We start from the raw sequence: 24,330 nt of genomic DNA, 5'->3' as shown, positions 1-24,330 counted from the left end.
AAATAATTTCTTATGGCTACTTTAGATTATCAATAGCTTTGATTCAGGGCTTTTCTAAAGTAGTACATGCAGTGCTTATGCTAAAAAAAACACCATGCAATTTTGAAAACTATCGCCATACTGCATCACTAAAATGGAATGAAGTCCTACATTATCTATCTTTGAATCGAACCACTGTATGTAAAAGGAACTCACTTTTTGCTGGTTTCTCTCATTAAATTGCTATACATTGTAAAATGCTGAAAGACATGTATCGCTGTGGAAAGAGCAATGTACAAGTTTTGCACTGGAACTTTGGAGGGAACATCTTTGCTTTTCTCCTCTAGTGTTGCCAGGACAGCTGTTGCTACTTTGCTGCAGGCCTCTACAAAGTTTGTTCTAATTTCCTGAAGAGAATCATCTTTGCATGCCAGAGCCAATGGAAGCAATGTGTCAAGTTCTTCCATGATGTCAGAACAAAACTGGGGAGAAATAAACGTGGCATCAAGTTATTTGTATTCTGACAGCTCTGTTTAATTTATACACACTAGGGTCAGATTCTTGAATAATGAAATTGGCATAAAACATAAATATATTGAATCAGCTTTACAAACATTTCATTCTGTTGTACAAGAGAAAATATTTATCTACAGAAAATGAATTATTACTTCACTCCTCCTTGCTTTAAAGCTGCATAACATAAATTGAGAAAAAAATTAAAACCATCTTAGGTTAGCAATGCCTTCATTTTGTTTATGATTTCATTAGAAGTACATTCAAAGCATAAGGTTAATTCTTTGTAAACAGAGATAATTTTCTAAACTACTTTTGAAAAACCATGTAAATACACTTTTAATATTGAATTTGAAAATGAACTTCTCATGTCTTAAGCGCATACACTTATTAACAGCTTCCCAAATTTACTAGAACAGTTGCAAAGCTTACTACATTCAAAAAGTTCCATATACTTCTTCCATTAGACAAACAATTTAATTGATCAACATCGATGACCTTTTGGCCAAATCAGAGAACTCTAATCTGGCCATACTATTGGTTATGCTGATTAGTTAAATGGCATGTCTAAGGAAATAAAAACAGGAAATCCCTTTATAGTAATGCTTCAAAGCTTTCAAGCATTTTCCTATCAAACCATTTGGTAGCAGAGCAGATACTAATCAGAATGTTTTAAAACTTTTTGGATGAAAAAAAAAATAATGCCAGCAAAGTTTAAAAGTTAATTCTTTTAAGTTTAGACTATGGGCTATTGTATAAAGCTCTGTTCAGCATCATATTGTAATGCCTCTCACTTTCTTCTTAATTCCATTTATATAAGATGTAGAATATTAATGGTACTGTAAGTACTTCAAAGCATAGATGGCAAAACAGCCTTGGCATTCTGTCTCCCTTCAAACTTCAGATCTTTTGATACCTGCCTTAGCAATTCGTTTTGGTTGCTCCTCTTGCGGGACCGCTCCCCAGGACTCCCTCATTTGCTGGTTGTTTACAAGGCTCATTGCGTAGCCTGCAGCTGAAGACTGCTCTTTCTGCTCTTGTTGAAGAATTTTAGTTGAGAAATCCTCAATTGCTATTGTTATGCAGTGAGCCACAGAAGATGACAGGTCTTTAAATGCATTTCTCCAGCCAAAATCCAGTAAAATAGGCTGAAACACACATTTTTATTAAATCAATCCAAATTCCTTAGAGTGTTATTGTTGAGATTGTCCTAAACTTATATGAATATCCATGAGTAAATTAATTATAAGGACACCATCATCTTTTGAAAAATCATACAAGTAACTTAAAATACAGATCAGTAGCCTTGAAATTATATTCAAAGGAATATACACACTTAACAAAAATGAACGTGCCTAATGATATTAATTTGTCAAACTGATAAAAAATGAATTTCTAAAAAGCTTATTTAAATAAAACTGTTTTTATGTAAGCGTTGCTTTATCTTCATACTTTTTACCATATTTATTGCAATCTATTTAACAAAGTCAAATATATTTATAACCATTTCAATAGTTTAACAAGTAATCCAGGAATGGATACCACATAATAATTCTTCATTTTCACTGCAAGCTAACGACTGAAAGCTACTAACCACAAACATTAACAGTAAAACATTTACAGAAGCCAGTTTTAACACAGCCAGTGTTTTTCACTTCTTTACTGCTGGATTTAGCAGAGATTAAATGGAGATGTCTAGCTTTCAGCCAATGCTGGATTTTACTACAGTTTACACTAGGAGTTGCCAGCCTTCTATAAACAATGACTTCTGAGGTTATCTGAAGCATAACAATTGCACCGAAGACACAGTAGGAAATAGTTGCTTTTCCACTAATTTTGCTTTGCATGGCTCATATGACATAAAGCAGACAAAGCTTACTAGCAGTGGCCCACTGAGAACTGCACAACTGTTAAGAGAAGTGTCATAATGACATAAGATGTACTCTAAAGATCCCTACCTTTGAGGGCACAGTAGGAGAAAAGAAGCATTTCTAACAAGCTGCAGCTACAATACTAAATTGGAAGACAACGAAAGTGGCTATGAAGTGGAGCCCACCAAGCTCACTCCAATTTACAAGATGCCTCCTCCTTCCTTTTTCTCACCCCCAACACCCAACTCCAGTGAGTACACAGGCAGCCCACCCACTCCCTTGTTCCTTGTAATATACCAAATATAAGAACTTTAGCCTCACAAATTGATTCGAAGGACATTTTAAAAAGCCATTTCAGCCTTAAAATTGAGCTGTTATTGTACAGTAGTGGAATGCCATTCACTATCAGACTTTTTAGAGCACTCACGTCCCCTAAACTCATTTGGGTAGTAAAGGGCAGCCACACTACATCTTAATCTTACACATACATTCTACAAAGCATAGTGCTTACTACACAGTAATTTGTTGCATCAAAGAAATTGGACATCATGTGAGCACACATCCCTATAGAAAGCATCACTATGATCAAATGCTAAGAATTCAGTAGATTTTCTAAGACTGTGCTGCATTTGAGAATACATAAAATACTGGAAAAAGCTATCCATTTCTGCATTTTACTCTTTCTTTTAAAATGTAATATCCTATATATCTGATGTAAAATCTGATCTGTAATTAAATGTTAAAAAAACAGCCCCTTCTTCATGAAGGCTGTAAGATTTTATTCTGCTTTAACTGAAACTTTGGAATCAAAATTAGCTGCAGTAGCTAAATAATGGAACTCTGGCAATAGGTGTTTATAATGAACATGGAGAGACAGACAAAAGAAAAACCCCTGCAAAGTGCAAGACTCTCTTCATACTCACCTCTTTTACCTGAAGTAACTGTTCAGGAAGCACACTGGTTTCATTTGCTCTAGTTTCTCCTATTAAAAGCTCCCCACTAGCTTTCTTCAGAACTCCTGCACAGTATGATAAAGGGGATCAAAGTTAAGACTAATTCTGTAGAAAAGTCAGCAGCCTACAACACCTTCTGATATAGCAATATGAACCATAAAAAAAAAAAAAACCTCAACAAGGTGTAGTGGAATACTAATGTTATGATAAAGTCAAATTCAGGTTATACACAGCTCTTTTTATATAATATGATGAAATCCACATCCCATTGTATTCATATTTTATATACACACACATATAATGCATAAAATATAGCTTCTTTTGTCATTAATTCATTTTTATACTGATTGTGCAGTCACCTATTTCTAGGGAGAACAGATAACATTAGAACAGCTGTGTAGAAATTAATTTCTATTCTTTGTTCAATAAATTAAATGAATTGCACAGTAATGTATTTTTATAGTTTTTACTTATTTAGAAATGCCAATATGATAAGAATAAAAAGACAGTTAGTTAGTACAGTTATTATAAGCAAAATAATGGCCACAGGAACCATAACAGGTGAAGCTCCTTGAGAAGGCCTGGTACAAAGGCTCACTCATAAATCTTGAAGTAATGGGAATATTGCCCTGGTTTCAACAGGGATAAACCAATATCTAGGGCATACGACACTACCATCAGTGTTTCATAATGACCATGAGAATAAAACCAAACAAAATGGTATTTTTAAAATCCATCTCTTAGCATAAAGTTGGAAATTTCCACAGGTGTAAATATTCTTAACATATCTGATGTGAAATTTAAAAATCTGAAATGATAGGGTGCTGTCAATCATTGCTAAAGATTATCTTTTAAGCATAAACTAATAAATCTTTGGTCACCTGAAGTACTCGTACTACATATGGCCAAGGCTTAAAGAGCATTTTTGTTTCTATGAAATGTCCAATATTTGTACATGCACAGAAATTCACTTACGTAAAGTTGATTTTACCTTTCCCCTAAACAATGCATCCTCTGAAAAAGAACATCCTGCTTTTCAGACACCTATATACTATTCTAAAATTTGAACTTTTTTTTTTTTTTCAAAATACTGTTTTCATTTACATTTTCAAAGAGGGCCAGGGAAAAATAGATTGGAGCTGTGAAAAAGGAAAGATAAAGTGGTAGAATATAAAAACAGAGGAGACTACCCAGGTCATCTAGCTCCCTTATCGTTCAAAATATGGTGTTACATACCGCACCATAAACTTAGTGCTTTTTTCAATAAGCTTTAACATATAATATGATGAATTTTCCTGAAGTTTCTTTAGAAATTATTCCAGAATGGAAAAAAAAGAAAAACAGGATATATTTCCTCAAATTCATTCTCTGTTTTCTACCTTAAATTTGCCTCATTTTTTCCTGGTCATTCTCCATTTTGGTAGATATATCAGCTGATTTTAACTATAAGCACAATTTGAATATCTGCATATTCACATTCTCTTGTTGACATGACTAAGATCAGCTGTTTATAATTCTTTGACTCTTTCTCCAAAAGTCAAAATCCTTTAACCTTCTAGTTCTCTTCAGAATGTCCTTCAGCTTGTTAGTATTTGTAGAGCTGACCTGAAGTGGATATAATATTTTAAAATAATTTTTGAACTGTTGTAAACTACCACAGGTCAATCCAACAGAGCTATGATAACAAAAGCAATGGATCTCTCAGGTTTATCAACACTTTAAACTGAGATCCTTGTGTATTTGCAGAACTGCTGCCCTACCTTACTAAGGACTCACGTCTTAGATAAATAAGTACTCAGCTGATGTAAATTTGCGTCTCCAGGACCAAATTCTAACAATTCTTTCCCAAGAGAAAGAGCCAAATGATGTTTCCCTCAGCATCATTCATTTTAAAATTTCCCTCCTTTTAAAATCAACAGGCCCTTCCTATACCTCCTCATCTCGTTCTCTACAATAGCTTGTTTTCTACATCTTGCCCTATATTCACATATATACACACATGTGTATATACCACACACCCCCTAAGCATTTTCTGGTCTTCTCAAAGAAGCTCCAAGGTCAAATCTCCTACCTGTCACCAAGTTACTCTGCTTTCCCAAAACTTTGCTTTCCCCAAATCTCATCTAGGCAGAGTTTGCCTTAATCCTGCCCAACTTAACCTCCAGCTAGCAAGGGCTCCTCTCATACTTTTCCTGATCAGCTGACTTTATGCACACTAGTCACAGCCTCCCCAAAGCCTCTGCATGTTCAGATGCTACCATAGCCTGCTTCTCAGTAATTGCCGTTTCCACACAGACACATATGACCTGTTTTGTTACTTCTCAGCTTGTTTTCTGATTGCTTTGCCCTAACCAGCAAGCTCCCCTGGGAAACAAAAGTGGAGCCCTGCCTAAGAGACTGGTGCAGTCACTCTTGTGAAGCTACTCAGCCTAAAGTAGACTGCCATTACACTCACGAAGACAAGCCATGAAAAACAGGAAGCACCTAGAGGCACCTAGATAGCCACAAATCTTTTGACTCTTCACAAGTTCTTTGGTACCTCTCTTCTCCCAAATCCCATACCTCAAACTCCACTTGTGAGGAAAGACATAAATGTTATACTATTCATACGGCTGCTGGAAGAAAGAATTTGCAAATACAGAGTGAAAGGAAGCAAGTGTTGTGAAAGAAGTAGGAAATAAGCTGAAGAAAAACTTCTCAGTTTTTCACATTTGCTCCCTTTCTAGGATATATTCTATACCTCCACACTGAAAATCATTGTTCTTGATCATTAGGGAAGATAGAATCATCCACAAATCCCTGTTGTATCTTTGCTGAAACTTTTGACAGACTTGATAAATTGTTCATAGTGTATGTACTTCCTTCAGTTTTACCAGGCAAGCAGTTTGAATCTATTTAATAGCAAATACGCAAGAAAGATTTTATTAAGAGCTTCACTTAAAACTTTGAGGCCAACTTTTCCCAATTGTATGAAAATTTGTCTGGGATTATCCTTGTCTTTAAAACAAATCTTTTTTGCCTATTGCCGCATTGCCTGCGATGTATTTAATTCTTTCTCCCACTCAGTATTTGTTCTATTATTGTAAAGACAATGAGATTTACTGCTTTGCTAATATAATTCTTCGTCTTCCCTGTAAGAAATTCTACTAAATTGATTTTTCTACAGAATTTGAATGCCTTCCACTTTCTTTCATAACATTTTGGGGCATGAGAACTGTCATAATCATTTCATTTAACACCTAGCATAGAGTGCACCTCCTATGCATCAAGGAGACGTTTTCTATGACTGCTCACTAACTGTGCATAAGCTAAGTAATAGTATCAAAGCTATTTGCCAAATCCAAAGTTGGATTCAGTAGGCTCAGCCATAACTTTTACTGAAACTGTACTGGAGAAAACATGTCTTGAAGAAGTGGGAAACAGAACTCCCCACAAATATAAATGAGCAGAAGAAACAAAAAATATTTTACTAGCTATAGATTTAAAAACTTCTTATGTTCTGTCTTCCACAATGGACTATTTATTTGTTGTGCTATACTGAGCAAACTGTAATAACACAAACACAGAAAAGTGCCTAGTGTAAATTCCATCTTTACATCAGCTTGATCTGCTGAAAACTAGTATTTGCTAGAGCAGCTACTTGAATATCTTGCTTTTGACCAAAGCAAAAAAAAAAAAAAATTACAAAGATTCAAGAAAGCAAGCTGTAACTTCAAAGTCTATTACGAGATTACACCTCAAATTTGATTCTGTACTCCCTATATAACACTTTCCAGAAATGGATACAGAGCAAAGGATTTCTTCTTATACCATGAAGGGAAGACCTTTGCAAATCTTTGCAGTCCCCTGAGGCAAAGCTTGTAAACCTAAGGGCTTGACAACTTTGCCCACAGTGTTTTCAAAGAGCTCTGTTGGGAAAAGCTTTTCTTGGTACTCATTATCTGATCTGTCCAAAGTTCACCTTTCTCATTGAAATGAAAAAAAAGAGAGAGACACAGATGAAAGTACGTTAGAGGTTTTTGATTTTTAAAAGTCTCAACAAGAGGCTTCTGAAATGCCAGAGGAAAGAGAAATCTACCTTAAAGAGGGATAGAAAATGCAATTTGGCATGATTCTAAATCAAGATCTCCTGCTTAACCCTTGACTACAGCTGAACGTTCCAGGTTCCTTCAAAGAGAACAACTCCTGTGATGCTGAACGTACTAGGTATGTCAGAACACTTCAGGGATTTCAACTGAATGTAAAGCGAGAAATAGACTCATCACAGTAGGGATGATAAGATCTGCAAAAGAAAGGGTTAAATATCTCTTCAAGAAAAAAAGGTGGTGGTTATTCCTTTCATTTTCTGAAACCTACTGCTAATGGTGGAAGGAAGTGAGGCTATGCAACACTAGCAATAAATGCTCTGTAATTGTTAGAAAAATACAGATACCTTTCCTCAGAAGAGCTGAGTGGTAGTCTTGTCCAGGTGACATGCTAAAGTTCAGTGATGGGACAAAGCTCCATCACCATTTATTTGTCAGCCTGAGAATTTGTCACTACGTTCCCCTTTTACATGATTTAAGAGAATGATTGAACGTTACATTGCTAGTATATGAAGTGAGTATTTACACCGCCTTTTCAGATATTTGTCGTGCATAGGTAACAGAAGTAGTGCATTGAAAAGAAGTGCAAAACTTGGCATGCATATGAAGAACGTGCTTAGTTGGGTTTGAAAGTGAAAAGTCAAAAAATAAAATCGGTACGAACTGGATGGAGAATACTGGAAAGTTATAGTGGAAAATACAATGTATAGATTATCCTTCCACCTATGCAAAACAAATCGGGAAAATGAATATACTGAATATATTCCAGAAGATGCTACATATAGAACTCTCAAACCGAACTCAGAGAACTATCCATATCACCTAAAAAACCCTGTACCTCCATCTCCCTACAGAGTTCACTCTGGTTCACTGCTTCCTTTGGTGCTATTGTCTGCCATGGGGTTACCATCAGAGAATAATGGTAGGCAGTACTTCCCTCTAACATCTATTTTCAACCGCCTAAATTGGTCTTCATAGGATTCTATTGTGCACACTGCAAAGAAACTTGTCTTGTTGCCAGCTAGAACTGTGAACTACATGTCTTTCTTTTCTTCACTGTTCTTTTTTTGGTTCACAAGCAACCTCCTACCAAAAGCAGAATCTGCAGAAGAGACTACATCCAAGCGATAATGGTATGAAGAGAAGCCCAGGTGGCCACCTTGCAAATTTCCAATGTGGAAGCCTTCGACCTCTCCGCCCAAGAAGCAGCTATAGTCCTAGTGTAATGAGCTTTACAAACCCTGGGAGCCTCTTTACCCTTAACTACATACGCCTCCCTAATACAATCCCTTAACCATCTAGCTAAGGAACTCTTAGAAGCCATTTGACCCCTCTTAAGACCCCCTAAGAGTACAAACAATCTGTCAGAAGATATGAAATCTTTGATTCTTCTGTGATAAACCCTAAGTGTTCTTCTTACATCCAATTTATGCAGCCATTGCTCTTTGTCATCGCTGGGTTTAGGGAAAAACGAGGGCCAAGAAACCGCCTGGTTTAGATAAAACTCAGATGCCATCTTTGGGACAAAAAAAAAAAAAAATTAAAAAGAGAAACTGTCCAAAGAACTACTTTGTTTCTGATGGAACTTTACACATGTTCTGTATATCAAGACTGAAGTACCATGGGATATGCTGAACAAAAATCAACTAAAACTGCCATTGAAACAGCAATACACATAAACACAACACATGACATGACATGAGTACCTAAAAAAAGACCGATATTTTTGTTGCATTTCTGCATGAATTAAATAGATAAAAGGCCTTCAACAATACTAAAAGCAACCAATAAGAAAAGGAAGCAAGTGCAAGGTTCTGGTCTATTTCATGTCCGGGGAAACTTTAGTTTGCTTAGATATTAGCCTACTTATAAATTGTGTAGTTTTCCCTAATTTAGCAACAGTACTACTTGTAGAACATCGATTCTTCAGGTATGCTTGCACTGCAGTGACTGCATAATAGTTCAGATACACCCAACGTAGGTTTAAACTAGCAAGAAAGAGTATGGGTAACTGTCTAGCAACAGCAGCACACAGTTCAATCTGAGCTAATTTACTCCGCTTCTTAGGCTAGTTCTGCAGCCTCTGCTGTACTGTAAATCTGCTACTAGTATCCGAGTTAATTTAAAGCTTCTTTGGACAGATTTGCAGTAGATAACCTGTTAAATTCTTTACAAGATTTCTAACAAGAAGGCTTCTAAACAAGTACAGAAGACGGCCATTATATTTGCTAGTCATATACTATAAATGAATACTGGTTAAAATAAAGTAAGGATTTTAATCAATTCATCTGATCAAAACTCAGGTTTCATCTGTGGAAAAAAAAGATTATCAGCCTAATATAGGACATTAACAGAAAAAAAAATCTCAAATCCCTTTTGGTACTTATCAGAATCGGGAACTACTGGGAACATAGCTCTCATTCTCCCATATCAAATCATCTTTCACTTCATCACTACATCTGAGATTTCTAACAATATGGAGTGAAAATAACACAAATAAGTCCTTCTTCTTGTCAGATTTTTTTTTTTTGTTACTCTGGCTATGTCACATGTTCTGCTCACATATTCTCCAGAAACTGATACAACTGAGCAAAGTTTTGTGAGTAAAACCACCTGATTAGAACAGCAAAACTGAAAACAAAGATATGCCTGATGACAGCACTAACCTCATCTGTAAAAGATTTACCTTCACATGTATTTCAATTTTGTGTTTTCTTTAGAACAATAAGACTGCCTCCTACAAGCTGATCTAATTTTGCCCTCTCAGATTTGATAACTAGAGCTACTATGTAAGAATAGACTTACTATAGATACAATTACTGTAAGAGAATATTTCTCAAAAAAGAAGGCTTAACAAGCTTCTCAGGAACAGTTCTTAATATAATTAAGCTTGGAGAAACACTTGCAGGATGAAGTCCAAAACACACCTTCTAGCAAGTAAAATATTTGTTGTTAACGCTGAAATCATTAAGTTCTTTAAATTACTGGAGATCACACGTCTTCATAGAGCCTATAGTTAGCCAAACATGTCAAGTATATTCCCCATTCCAGCGTTTTAAAAAATGTTAACATTTTATCCCGGAAAACACACACAGAAAGAACACCTAAAATTATCCCATTCTACTGAGTGTATATTGTATCTTACACATTAGCATTATGAGTACAAATGGGAATAAGAGTTACAATAACACCTCTTTGTAGGATTCAAGGCCATACAAAGTACAGCATACTGTATGACAGCTTAACATTTCTTGAGAACAACTAGAAAATTTAAGAGCTTAAAGGAAACAGAAACACATTAAAATCAATAGCAAAAATGTAACTTTGAATGCAAATTTTATTTGAGCTTTGATGTATATTCTAAAAATATTTAGAAATAGAAATACAGGTTAACCTGTATTTCTTCATTTTACAGTGTTAGTACCTCAGATGAAGAATCCAACAACAAAATCTGTGCCTCTGAACTCTTTTTATTTCTTTTTTTTTTTATTTGTCAATTTAGTATTCTCAGACCACCATCCCCAAATGCCTTTCTTCTCAGCCTGCAGCTTGGCTACAGAGGTATTGAGTATTTGACTCCACCTATCATCTTACCCTAAGCAGCCTGGCCTCATTTCTGGTACGATCCTTTCCTGCAATATAATCAAAGCTCTTGAAACCACCTGCTCTCTGGTGACCTGGAATCTCTCTACTGGCAAAAGTAGCAGAGTAGAACACTTAAGAGCATGCTGCGATCTGGAAGGTGTTATTCATATGAGTTTCCAGGATTTCAGGTTCCCCTCATCTGACATGAATGCAATCAGATGAAAACGAGTGAGCAAATACAGACTACAGGCTTGATTCTGAAAAAGTTGACTTTGTGATCAAGAGCTTACTCTTATAAAGAGCCTCAGTGAAGTCAATGGGACGGGCATGACAGTAAACATAGTACATTATTTGTAAGTGTTTGCAGGAACTACAGGCTAAAGCAGGACTACGCACTATAACATTTAGTTACATGTGTATTAAGACTGATAACACTGATGTTCAAGTCGGTGCTTTTCTCTCCTGAAAAAGGCAGGTTTCTAGGACAAGGTCAGAAATAGTCACAGTTTCAAACAAGGTAGCCTTCATATTTGTCCTTCACTTTGTCCTATATAAAATATAGGATATTTATACAGATTCAATAGGGACACTAATATTTCTGATTACAATGTCTGATAACTTTTCATTTGGTTCTTCATCAATAACTACTGTATATTACATATTTATACGCAAGTTTCTGTTCTTTTCTACAAGTCATAACTGTACTTAAATGTAATTCCGCATATTTCAAAAAGATATTTTCAGTGGATATGGCAATACACTTGTTTATATAATGAGATGACAAATATTAGGTAGTTAATTTTGAAAAACATATAAAACAATCCTTTTGCACAAACCTGAATCAATAAATAAGGAAAAGCTTCCATTACCTTGAACATTCGTATTCTTTTCAGCAAATGAAGGCATCAACAGAATTTCTGCAGATAGTTCTTCAAGTTTTTCTTCCATTAATAAAAAGAGTTTAATAAGTTGAGAAAGACATTTGAGTTGATACAACGTTAAACAGAAGTTTCTTCCTTTTTTGTGGTATTCTTGGGAGGCTGTTCAAATAAAATCATGAAATACTTTTTACTTTTGCTTAAAAAAATGATTCTGCAAAACTGATTATGGCGAAAAGTATAGTATACTAAGTCACCTCATTTTTGTCCTAGAATAACATATCCTCTTTCTCATTCTAAACTATAATATTAGTTCTTACTAATCCTTTGGCATTTTTCAAGTATGCAGGAAGTTACAATAGAGTTCCAGGTTTTATTATTCATTAACTAGCAACTTTCCAAGCAAAAGATATATACAGAGAACATTCTTACCTGCATTTTACAGAAAAAATAATGTTGCAAAAATTGATTGAACAAGTGAAAAAACACATCATTACTATATTTTAATGGTTTGGGACATCACATCACTACACTGTCACTCTGCAAGTCACCTTGTCTGTTTAACAATCTGCTAGCACAATACAGTTGATGAATATGACATCTGAGTGAAAAGAGACATCAATCTAACACTCCACAACTTTAAATATGAGGGGATTGAAAACAAGTGAGACTGTCAGTGAACAAATATCAGCAAGTATTACACCTATAAGCATTTGGTGTTCAAAAGAAGAAACTGAACATTTTATTTTGAAAGGTTAACACTTAGAGTCATAACATATAATCACGTCACATCAACCGGGGAACTCTGCTTTGAGCACAGTCAGAGTACAAAAGACTGAGCTGTTTCCAATTTGGTTTTGCCAAACTACACTGTTTAAACAACTTTAATTTTAAAATTTCTTTAAATGCAATAAATTTGCACTTCTATGCAAATTGCTGTGAGCTGATACCATGTTCCTATGGAGTTCTGTTGCAGATGTAATATCAGCAGAACAGTTTATGTAGAAAGTGTCAGTGAGAACCAGAGTAACTTGAAAGGCAGGCTCTGAAAGACGAAAACAAATAGAAATTGATTGAAATGTACTTTTGTGTGTCACATCTTTCTTACCTTTGCAATTTGAAGTATTCAATTCCTCCCTTTTTCCTCAAAGTTCCTAGATTTTTTTTTTTTTTAAGGTATTCACAAATCACTTTTAAATACACATAGATCTAAGTAGTGGAGCTGAGCTCTGAATACAAATTCCCTAATTTGGTATTCCAGTTTTGGAGCTTTAGAGATTGAACTGCGAGTTTTGCATCCACATCTGAATTTCCTCAAAGTTCTAAACAGATGCATTCATGCTAATCCTTTGCATTTCTAAGAATGGCAAAAGAAAACGTTATACATAATTGCCTCTGTTGGCACCTCTCCTCTCTGAATAACAAGGAAATTGTATCACTGAATTTCCAATTTTAAGTTTTAAACTTCCAATAAAAGATACGCTACTATTTAGAGAATTTTTCACCTTTACCTGCAAGCTTGATAACATAAACTAAGTATGATGGATATGACATGACTGTCTGAATCTGCAGACAGTCAGAAATAAAATATCCAAGAAGTGAGAACCACAAATCATACCATAAAAATCAATGGCATGTTAGTTCTGTGTCCTCTGATTGGAAAACCTTGTGATGCTGCTGCACCCTCACTTGAGGGAGAAAGACACCTACCAACTACGCGATTTTCCCAAGCTACATTGTCCTCATTAGAGTGAAACGAAGTGCACTGAGAGGCCAAATGTATACCACAGAAACATTTTTAGAATACAAAACTAAACTCAGAGAAATGAAAACTTTTATTTTTACTTTCAATGACTATTCAAAGTATATTTCAGCTGGAAACAGAAGATATTAAGTTCCAAGATCCCTCTTCTTTCATGCCATTGAGAAGTTCAGAACATGCTTTAATAAATGATAAAGTGTATTATATTATATGCAAACCAACACTTACATAATCTTTAGAGCAAAATCTTACTCATTAATACTACACTGTTCTATAAACTCCTGAATCTACTGTAATATATAAATTAACATACATCTTCATATGAATAAGTACTCTATTCATTACATAACTTAAAGTAGAAAAAGGTAGAAATAATACATTAATTGAAATACTTAGAAACCAAATAAAAGATAACATTTTTATTCCTTAAAGAAAATGCTATTTGACTTTAGGCAGATGAAGAGTGCAATTGTTCTTCCATATTACAGAAAAAATTATTGAAGATAATGAGATGAAACCGGAGATCAAAAGGGCATTCGCACTGTGTACTGCGGTAAAGTCTTGAAAGAAAGGTCCTGCCGCAGTGAGCACTCCACAGACACGTTCTACTAATGAGGAAGTCATAACATGGCAAATGAAACCTGAAAGTTTTCTGTTGGGTACACCCTTCTTGTGAAGGCTACACATGAGCTTCTCCTTTGCTCCTGCTGCTCAGAGCATGGCTTATTAGAGAAAGGGCTCCTGCCAATGAGCAAGTGAATTACATCTGGAAAAGACTTAAGAGAGATGGAAGAAGCAAGTAGAAGACTAATATACATATTGACTAGACAGGCCTTGGAGAATATCAGTCACTGGTACTTAACCTGTCTTTTCTCTTTGCATGAGATCACATATGCACTCTACCAAGGATTAGATTCCCAACAATAACCCCGGCATCAGTTACTAGGCAGAGTTATCTCAAAGGCCTGTCACCCAAATGATAAGTGCTGCAATGCAATGAATAGAGCAACAGTTCTAGATACATGAGAGAACCTGGTCAGAACCACAGGCAGCCACGAGCCAAACGTACAGGACACAAGTACTGCACCACACAGTCAGCCAAAGAGATTCCTTGAATTCTGGTTGAAGATGCTCTGACCACTTTTGGAAGTTCCATATTTATGGTTTAATAATAATTTGAACCTTCACCAACTCAAGAGTCCTGACTCCTTCAGCTTCAGGAGATAACTTGACTAGAATATTAGAAGAGGGGAGGGAAAGATGAGACCATCATATAAAAAAAATATGATTTTCCTAGAACTGCTCACACTAGGGAAAAGGAACAGTTGACCCTAGAGAACCATCTTGCACCAAAGCTGTGAGGCAGACAACTCCTGGGCTGGGGCAAGGCATCTGACCAAAGTCCTAAGACTGTTCTGGAAGGAGAATAGAGAGGAAAAGCTTCAGAACTCTCCCAGATAATCACAGTTTCGTTGTTATCTCAAATCACCAGCTGATGTATAGCTTGAGAAAGAAACCTCAAAATCACATCATTAAAATATACTGCCTCTTTATTAAAATATACAAGTATATAGACATACTAGTTCTAGCTCCAGTACAGTAAGAGATACACTCTGCCTAATACCAGGAAAAACATAAGAAGTCATTGGGACCCACATAAAGTCCATTTCATGACTCTGTAAAAGTAAGCATTTGCAAGCAATGATTCTTTAGCCTACCTGATTTTGTAGATTGTGTAGATGTTTACTGAGCATACAAGTTACATTTTCTGTTATAAATTCCTGAATGTTTAAATCAACATTGCTTGTACAAACTGACCCCCATATATACATGGGTATATATGATACAGGCATATATCCATATATACACGGGCACATCCTACACACGTTTACAGGATATATAGAGACCTCCATATACTACAGCTAACCAATTCTTAAATGTTCATTTGCACTCCGTTAGGTTTTGATATCCCTTTGCAAAAGATAATAACAAGGTAAGGGGATTTACATTTGCAACCAAAGAGCCAGCTGTGAGAAAGATTCATGTGTCTACAGAAGCTTGTTACAACACTACAGACAGGTCAAGCCACGTACTCTCATGTTACCAGTCAACACAGCTCAAGCTGTCTTATTACCAAACCAGGCTACCAACCAAAATCAATGGTAATGATGCAACAGGTATTTAAATTGATAAGCGCTGGCCCAAAACCAGCTCCTAACCGTTAGGCTCCTAGCCTTCACAGGTCACATAGTTATGTGTTATTCTGTACAGTTCACATAGTTTAAGGGGTTGTCCACTCAGGGTAGTAAATTTGAACAAACCAAGTCTTATCCAGAACTATCACTACAGGGCTTGTTCCATCTCTTTTTACTCATATGGAAAACACTGGGTCTTTACTACAGAGTGACGTCCCTGTTATTGAATAAGTATACCAGAGAGACAAACACAACGGGAGCAGTGAGAGCTGGCTTTTTCCTAAGGGACAGGGAGCAGAGCACAGAGCACAGTAACATGGCCAGCAGGGTAAGGTCCTTACCAGCCAGGACCCCATCTCACAGCCCCCAAACAAGGCAAGCAGGGCAGACCTGCAGATGGCAGCCAGGTTCAAACAAGAGTCCAGACCATCAGGTAAGCTCATGGTGACAAGGCAGGGCCAAAGTCAAGTCAGGAAATCAGTCCACAGGTCAGGGTACGGATCAACAGGGCCCATGGCCATTTGCAGACACAGCTGTAGCTGAGTTGGAGACCAGTACTCCTACAGCACAGCTGGGGCAGGGCCCAGCTCTGACCTTAAATAGGATCCTCAGCTTATCGCAGGGTGGGGTGGTGGTCCCAGGTGAGGCTCCTTAGAGCCACTGATACCTGTTAGTGCACAAAGTGCCTTGACACATAGCACTTAAGGAGCTTCAGTTTTCAGATTAAACCTTAGAAGAACAGGTGACCTCTCTAAAACTGTACTCCCCATGAGATACTTACACTTTGTATCTACTGAAGACAGCATAAATACTTGGCCAAGAGAACACAACAGAAAGCATTTTAGGCTTCTACTACCAAGCCTGTGGTACTTTTCTAGGAAAAAAAAAATCTACAAAGGCAAAAATGTTGTCAAGTAAATTGAACCTGTACTTGTACTAAGCAAATAAAGCGTGATAGCTCACTACAGAAAACTGGAAGGAAGCAGAGAAATAAGTCCGTAACATTCACAATCTTAACATCCTCATCCTGTGATCTCTACTCTTAATATGCACACAGAGACAAAGGAGGCATAAAGGGTACTTCCTTTCCTCTGGCATGCTGATTCACCATCCCAACCATCAGCTGACAGGCAGCAGGAGTCTGCCATCCCAAACAAGCTGGCTCTCAGACAGCTTTGCTGATAAAAAAAGAAAATCTGGGTAAGACTAATATTGAATGTCTATCAAATTCTGCAAAGAGTATGGCAGAGTGCGCTGGTGCCAAGGCACCTGATGCAGTCATACAGCAGTCTAGCATCATCAGAGAAACAAGGGATACCAATTTTTAAAGTTCTGTCTTCCACTTCTGGTGAATGAACTGGAGCTGGAGAAAATCTCCTAAGACCTGAAGAATACGTCCACCTGCTGAGGAACAGAGTAGACCATCTCGCCAGAGACCGTTTGGCTGATCTTGGTCAGACAGAAACTTACAATTGGTCTTCAGGAGCTAGGAATGAGCAGTTTGATTTAGCTGAGCAAATGTCCTTCCAAGCTAAGGGCTAGAGATAGATTACACTGGGGCCCAAGCTTTTGTTCAGCTCTCATCCAAGTCTGGTACCATCCAAAAAGTGGCAGGTGCACAGTTCTTTCCAAAACAACAAGAAAATCCCAAACGTTGGCAGGTCCAAGGATAGTATATGCCTTAGTAGATATTACATGGCTGAAAAGAGGTCCTGAGTGAAGGCACCAATACTGCAACAGCAAGGAATAAAAGCTATTCATTGAAAAAATAGTCTAGTAGTAAAAAGTATAAATATACATACATATATAAAAGCAGACTAGTCTAGGCCCCATGTCCTCCAAATTATTCAGTTATGATAAACATATATCAATAATAAAGCACAAATCAAGTTTGATTTACTCTTTTAAATAGCCTATTATTAGTTCAATGATATCATTTCCTCCCCAAAAAGAAAAGTTAACCAAAAATTACAGAATCTTTGAAATGTTTTATCTTTGAGACAAATTGCTATCTGAAACAATCTAAGATTCTGCTTGCTCCTTGTTTATTATGCAACCTAAATATTAATTTAGCTCTCAAAATTCTCACTAAAATGTTTCAACGTCTTAGCATAAAATTCACAGGGGCTTGCATTCTACAACACACAGTTAATCCAGGTTCTTAGGTAAATTGTAGCCCAGGCAGTCCTACCATCCATATGGAAAAACCTTTCACTTGCATTTTCAGCTGTTCTGAGCCCAAAGCAGCTTAGTGAGCTGATGTATAAATTAGAACAGAAGGTCTACCGTAACGCAGGATGTGGGTTTTCTTCCCCAATGCTAATTTGCAGTATTACTCAAAAGCTGGCATTCTTTCAATATTCATCCCACAATTTCCTGCTTTTTACCCTCCTTCCTCAGATGGGAAAATACGACTGCAGTTGGCAGAACTATATAGAAAAGATTACAAAAGAGCCTGCATACAAGAAAGCATAGGTTACATTCAGGAACCACAAGTTCCTGCAGAAACAGTCAGGAGTCAGTAACATACATAGGATTTTGTTGTAGGAATGACAACATTAAGTTAACATTAAGTACTCAGCCTCAGATACTGATCATTTAAGATGAGCACGTAGTTTAAATATACCCTACAAAATGTAAGCCTGCTCATCATAATTTTCAATAACCAGGTTTAGTGACACCTTAGCTAAAAATATTATCTAGAAAAGAGCAAAAAATGTCTTTTGATATTGAGCAGATGAAGTGCCACACAAAAAAATTCAGAGATCTATTTATTTAGAATCCTGATAGTATTTTAAAGACCCAGAAGCTCTTCACTGGGGATAGGTATGCTGCCTTAAATGTATTTTTCATCCCTATATGTTGACTTGAAATACTACCCTGAAAACAGTTTTAAAGTAACTGGCAAACCACCCTCTAACAACAACCAATGAAAAAGCATGACTCGATGCTCTTCTTGAAGTGTGGAAAATATAGCCGTCCAAACTCAATTAAATAGTAACTTTACTGAGGGTTGTTAATATAAAAATATAGCACAATAAAATATGGTTTTCATGTAGATTGACTACAAGAGATGTTAGTGCAAAACCTGTATAATCTGAAAACTTACAAGCACTTCACGTAGGAGATAACAAGTGACAGCACATCTAGCACCTTTAAATGAAGAACAGAAATGCTATTACTCAAGCCCACAAGCAAGCACTGCTCGTGGCAGTTCTCACATAGTGATCCTCTGGATCACATGGTCCGTAAAACAGTTAAAGCCAGGTAAGATTTTGTTTACTTGAGGATAATGGCTCTCCTGTTTCCATGTACTGAACTACAGCAAAATGAACAAAAAGTTTGTCAATACATTTGTGTATTTGTGTATACATTTGTATATTGTTCCATATATATGCAACTGTTGCATTTGACATAAAGATCTTGTGAAGAGACAAGCTCTTTATGTCATAAGCATAAGAACACAAGACCATAACAGTAGCTATACTGGGTTCAGCTCTTTAGCCATCTAGCTCAGTATTCTGGGCTTTGACAGTGACTGAAAGAGGATGCCTAAATAAAAACACAACAAGGAAAGCATATACAAAACTTTCCCTCAATACTTTCCTAGCCCTTGACCATTTGCAGCTGAGGGGCTTCCAGAGACAGAGATGGTATACATCCCTAGTCCTTAGTGGCTATTTCATCAACTCCTCCTGTTATCCCTTCACACCTTACACATTTTTAGCATTTATAACCTTCTGTGGCAAGAAGTTCCACACCTTAACTACACACTGGGCTAAGAAATATGTCCTTATAAAAATATCCTTTTGTATGTATGGGTATTTCATCTGTTAGCTTCTTTGATGCTCACTAATTTTAAGAATCAGCATACCACTGATCCCTGTTTGTTCTTGCAATGCTTCTCATCATTTTATAGATATCTATCATATACTACGACCTCAATCATTTTGTTTTCACATTGAAGAATTCTAGCTTGCTTACTTTTCTTTCTACGAAAGCTAGCCTCTATTGTTGATCACCTTGTTGCCCTTCTCTGAGTCTTCTCCATTTTTTTCTCCAAAAGAACAACTGAAAATATGCCTATATAGGACACAGACTAGTGAAATAGACAGTATCCAATACTGTAAAAAGAGACACATAAGGATTACTAGTGAAATCAGGGACAACTTCGTGATACTAACAGAGAATTCAATAAAAATCCCATCTTCTAATGAATTAAACTGAATGCATTGTAGAGGCTAATTCTATTCAATAAAAATTCTAATGTAAAAAATACAAAATTATTAATGAAAACCATCTGTCCTTATCTAAAGAAAATATGAAAAAGCTAAAGATTCATATGTTAAAACAGACCTCCTTCTAAAAATCAGCATATATCATCCAAACTTTGAGGTTACATTCAGCATGGATATCCTACAACATCTTCAACACTGAATCTCAGTCTTCTTATTTATTTGTATATCAAGAAAGATATTTTCTGCAGAATAATGTGACCTCTTGGGAACTCTTTGATTAGGAATAAAAGCCATGATATTAGAAAATTTCACTTCACCAGTGATGAAGTTTGGAAGAGCCCATATGAATTCTAAGTTAGCTAATGTAAGTTAATTGAAGCATTTTTCAAGCACCATAAAGCAAAAGACAGACATTCTGTAAAGTACTTGTTCTTAGAACCTGTGCTTCCCCTAAGTATTTAAAATTAGTAACGAGACTTCTGCCTTTATCTTACCACTTGCAAAAGATTTGCCCTCATGTCTAAAAATGAAGTAGCGTGAGAAATAAGGCTGTTCTAGATCTAGAAGACCAGTGTATACCTGCTTACTTGTGATTTAATAGCAAGTTTCAAAACTGGTCCTGTCCTCAAAGCTACAGCTCTTGAAGCCATTAAATAAAGTGTTTCCAATTTCCTTGGTTATAGCCTGGAAGCACTTATTTGAAAATCTCAAAAGGCATATGAAAATATGCATATCAATTAACCCCAAACTTTAAAGTAAATGTTTTGATTTTTTTAGAGCCTATTTCTTTTTCTTTTTTTTTTTTTTAACAACTTGGCATTCACAGCATCACAGAAAATCGAATGGCTCATTTTGATCATTTCAACCCATCCAGGGATGTGACACAGTAAAGTGTGGTGCAGAAATCCCTGCATCATAGGTGACCTGGCTGTAGGCATTAAGAAGAGCTGCACTGCAAGAGTATTGCTCTCAGATTAATTAGCCTCACTACTCAGTGAATAGTGCCACATGGCAAAACCACTTCTGAGACTCGTGACGGAATCCTTAGAAGGCAACCTGATGACTGCCTTCTTCAGTGATTACAGTAGGGATTTCTCCCTCAGCAGGAACCAAGGGTTTAAAACCCTTTTAATCAATTTTACCATAAAATACTTTCCCAATACATTAAGTATCTTCCCCTTGCTCCCATTTCTAAGGCTTAATTTCATATAAGACAGATCTATAATACTGTTCTTCAAGGGACACAAGAAAGTGATGTCAGGGATTTCATCCAATGAAGCTATATAACGGAAAAAATCAAAAAGAAAAAAGTATAATACTAAACCTAAAATCTAACTACAACCTACATACAAATAATGGGACCACTTCATAAAGAGAAGTAACATTTTGTTGAAATCTGAAATGAAACAGCCCAATAAAGCAAAAGAAACTCAAATACTGATAGTCACTGTGTATAGGGATATTTCAAGGGGTAACATTTTCAAAGCTGTGCACGGGGAGTTACATACATAAATTCCATTAACAATAATGGGTTCCTTGGCTCTCAGCAGTATTAACTTTTAAGTAAGTGATGCTGTAACTATGATAACAATCTTGCCTTTATGACAGCACTCATCTGCACACTATCTCCTAAACAGAGCTAGTATATAAACTGTATTATTCTTTCACCTGTATTTAGTAATGATATATTCGCTTTCTATGGACATGAAGTCACAGTTCTCTCTTCCCAAACGACGTGTTGGTGTATGCTTTTTAAGTAACTGTTAGGGTTTAAATAATTACTATTGCTGGATATAATCACTTATTTCCCCATTCTCTAAAAGGTAACTTAATATCTCTGCATAGCAGATGTAATACACAGTATTACACAGAACTAAATTATTACAAACAGTGCTAGCAGTTTTCTATCCACAGTACTTAAGATAATTATTAAAAAAATCTTCATTACTGCATGCCAGCATTTTTTTAACAGTTTAATTTGGATAGGTTACAAGATATATTCAAATCACACAGACACAATTACTGCAAATCCAAGAAGCTATAAAACGTTCCCAACCAAATCCCTTTGACCCTGTTAATGTCTGTTCCTTGTTAATCTAAGGCAAACATTGTTTGTAGTGTGCATTTGTTATGGAATATGAAAAAAAGAAAGGAAATCCCTTAGCAGTTGTTATTGATTCCAGCATTTACTGACTGAAAGTTAAGTGCCATTTACAAAACAGAACAGATGCAGATGCTGACAAAAAGGTAAACAATTGTTGCATGGCTTACTGCCAGATTCTAAGCCAATATATTAAACTCCAAGTGAGGCACATTTCCCCTATAGATTGCACTTATTGCCACTTCATTTCCTATGTGCTCTGTCTCGCTATTGCTGTGCCTGGCACTAAGCTATTTTCAGTTCTTTGGTGACCCCTGAGGCCTAGTGCTACCTCACATAGCCATTAGTGAAGGGAATTGCATGTGTCTGACATGGCCTGAAACCAATTATTTGATATTTTCTTCAGAATGATGCCCAACTCCGCTGGGAATGAGCAATCACGAAATAATTTACCTCCTGATTTAATTTTTTCCTGCACAAATTAGTTGTAGCCTGAGCTGGCTACACACAGCTGCTTGTGACAGATCTCTGTCTTATCAAGATTCTACTTGAAATGATGAAAAAGGGAAGGGGGGGAGGAGAGTTGAATAGAATAGGTTGGGGAATCCTGCTTTAAAAAGGCATTGACAAGTTTATCAGATATACTGATCACACGCACTCGCGGCTGATTGAAACTGACAGGCCCATAAAGAAACCAGCAGCGCAGCAAAGGCAACCGCATGGATGCAAACTGGGGCCGGAGCGGTTAAGGTTTTTTAAACACCTGTCTGCTTTGCAGTTCCCTTTAGTTCCAGTGAAACCTAGGGATGCCAAGAGAATCTCATAAAAAAGTTCAGGCAAACAGGTTACGCGTCGGCTTGTTTTTTGTCCCGTTTTTTAAAATGGTCACAGATGTAACGACAGCAAACATTTTCTTATTAGACTTCACCATTAACTTGTGACTTCTGTAAGTGCATACACTATACATCTATAATGCATGTATGCCAAAGGAAAGCAATGAAGAAAAGGATCTCACGTTACGTGTAAACAGGGTGAGCATGTATAAATTTGCATATATTTAATCAAGGGAGTGTGTCTGTCGTAGAAAGAGATATGCCACTGCTAGCTATTAAACAACCTCAGTGTTTACTACACTAATCTTTTGAAAGAGATTCGCTATACATGAAACTTTAATCATATCTACTCCATAATGTCTTCTCACTTAAATGAAATCAGTTTTCACTTTATTGCGAAGGTTGATTCCACATCAGGTTGCTAGATGTTAGCTAGCAAATACTTAGGAGTCCTTTGTTAACACTGAGTGTACAGGTCTGTCAAAATAAAATCTTAATTTGAATTCACATTCACCGACCAAACAATGAAAGGATAGACCAGCGCTGGAAACACAGGCTGGAGAGCAAGAACATCTGATCATGCTCTGCCACCAAATTTATGTAGTAATTTTGAGCAAATCATCTCACCAATCTGATGCCTTGACAGCATACAGCTACTTTACAACTCTGTTGAACAAACTACAGAGAATTCCTCAAGTGCTCTGAGGATGAAGTGCTCTGTAATAATTATTAATAACGATACTTTATACATCGATATCCATTCCAGCTTGCTTTGAAACCAGAGGCTCAGCCTGCTACTTAATTTTCAAAAACACAGCATACCTTCTAATAAATTACCACACATTCTGATTATACACTGCAATTTCTGCTACACAATGAAGTTTTAAAGAATTCAAATGTAAACCAATTAATTAGTCTCTGAGTTAAAACTAATTAATGATGGGTCCATTTAAGGAATTTAGCAGCTGGTGTCCAATCATTTTCTGATAATTATCATAATAATGAAAGAGCAGACGTTCTTTAAACTTCCCATTTAATTAAAATGGTCTGAAAACTTGTAAACAGACTATATTTACAGTTGTTTACAGCATTTATGGTTTTTTTTTGGATGCTATTCTGTAATTGAGAATTTCTTCCGAAGCAGTGACTGAAGGTAAACAGTCCTCTTTAGAAAACTGTAAGAAGAATTCCCCTACATCAAAATGCTATTACCTTTAATTTTTCTCAGTAGGACTGAAACCACATTCTGGCCTTACCAATGACAGACAGACTCCACACACTTTTCTGTTTTTTTTTTTTTTAAAGTGTTCTTCTCTATATTGTGGGCTGGGAGAGCT

General features: G+C 36.3%; 1 protein-coding gene across 19 annotated transcripts in view; it reads right to left on the bottom strand.

Annotated features, from left to right (window-relative positions):
- The window catches only part of LOC138064345 (uncharacterized protein KIAA0825-like), a 262,588-nt gene that overhangs the window by 176,703 nt on the left and 61,555 nt on the right, over positions 1 to 24,330 (bottom strand). For all 19 annotated transcript variants that reach the window (XM_068926410.1, XM_068926406.1, XM_068926400.1 and 16 more), the window contains 4 exons: positions 11,856 to 12,026; positions 3,287 to 3,381; positions 1,413 to 1,640; positions 196 to 461 (listed from right to left, as the gene is read on the bottom strand). In XM_068926410.1, coding sequence (XP_068782511.1) covers positions 196 to 461; positions 1,413 to 1,640; positions 3,287 to 3,381; positions 11,856 to 12,026 — 760 coding nt within the window. The remainder of the gene's footprint in view (positions 1 to 195; positions 462 to 1,412; positions 1,641 to 3,286; positions 3,382 to 11,855; positions 12,027 to 24,330) is intronic.

This window comes from Struthio camelus, chromosome W (genome assembly GCF_040807025.1).
Source record: "Struthio camelus isolate bStrCam1 chromosome W, bStrCam1.hap1, whole genome shotgun sequence".
Taxonomy (NCBI): Eukaryota; Metazoa; Chordata; class Aves; order Struthioniformes; family Struthionidae; genus Struthio; species Struthio camelus.
Note: the sequence above shows the minus strand (reverse complement) of the source record. Positions and strands in the feature narration are given on the sequence as shown.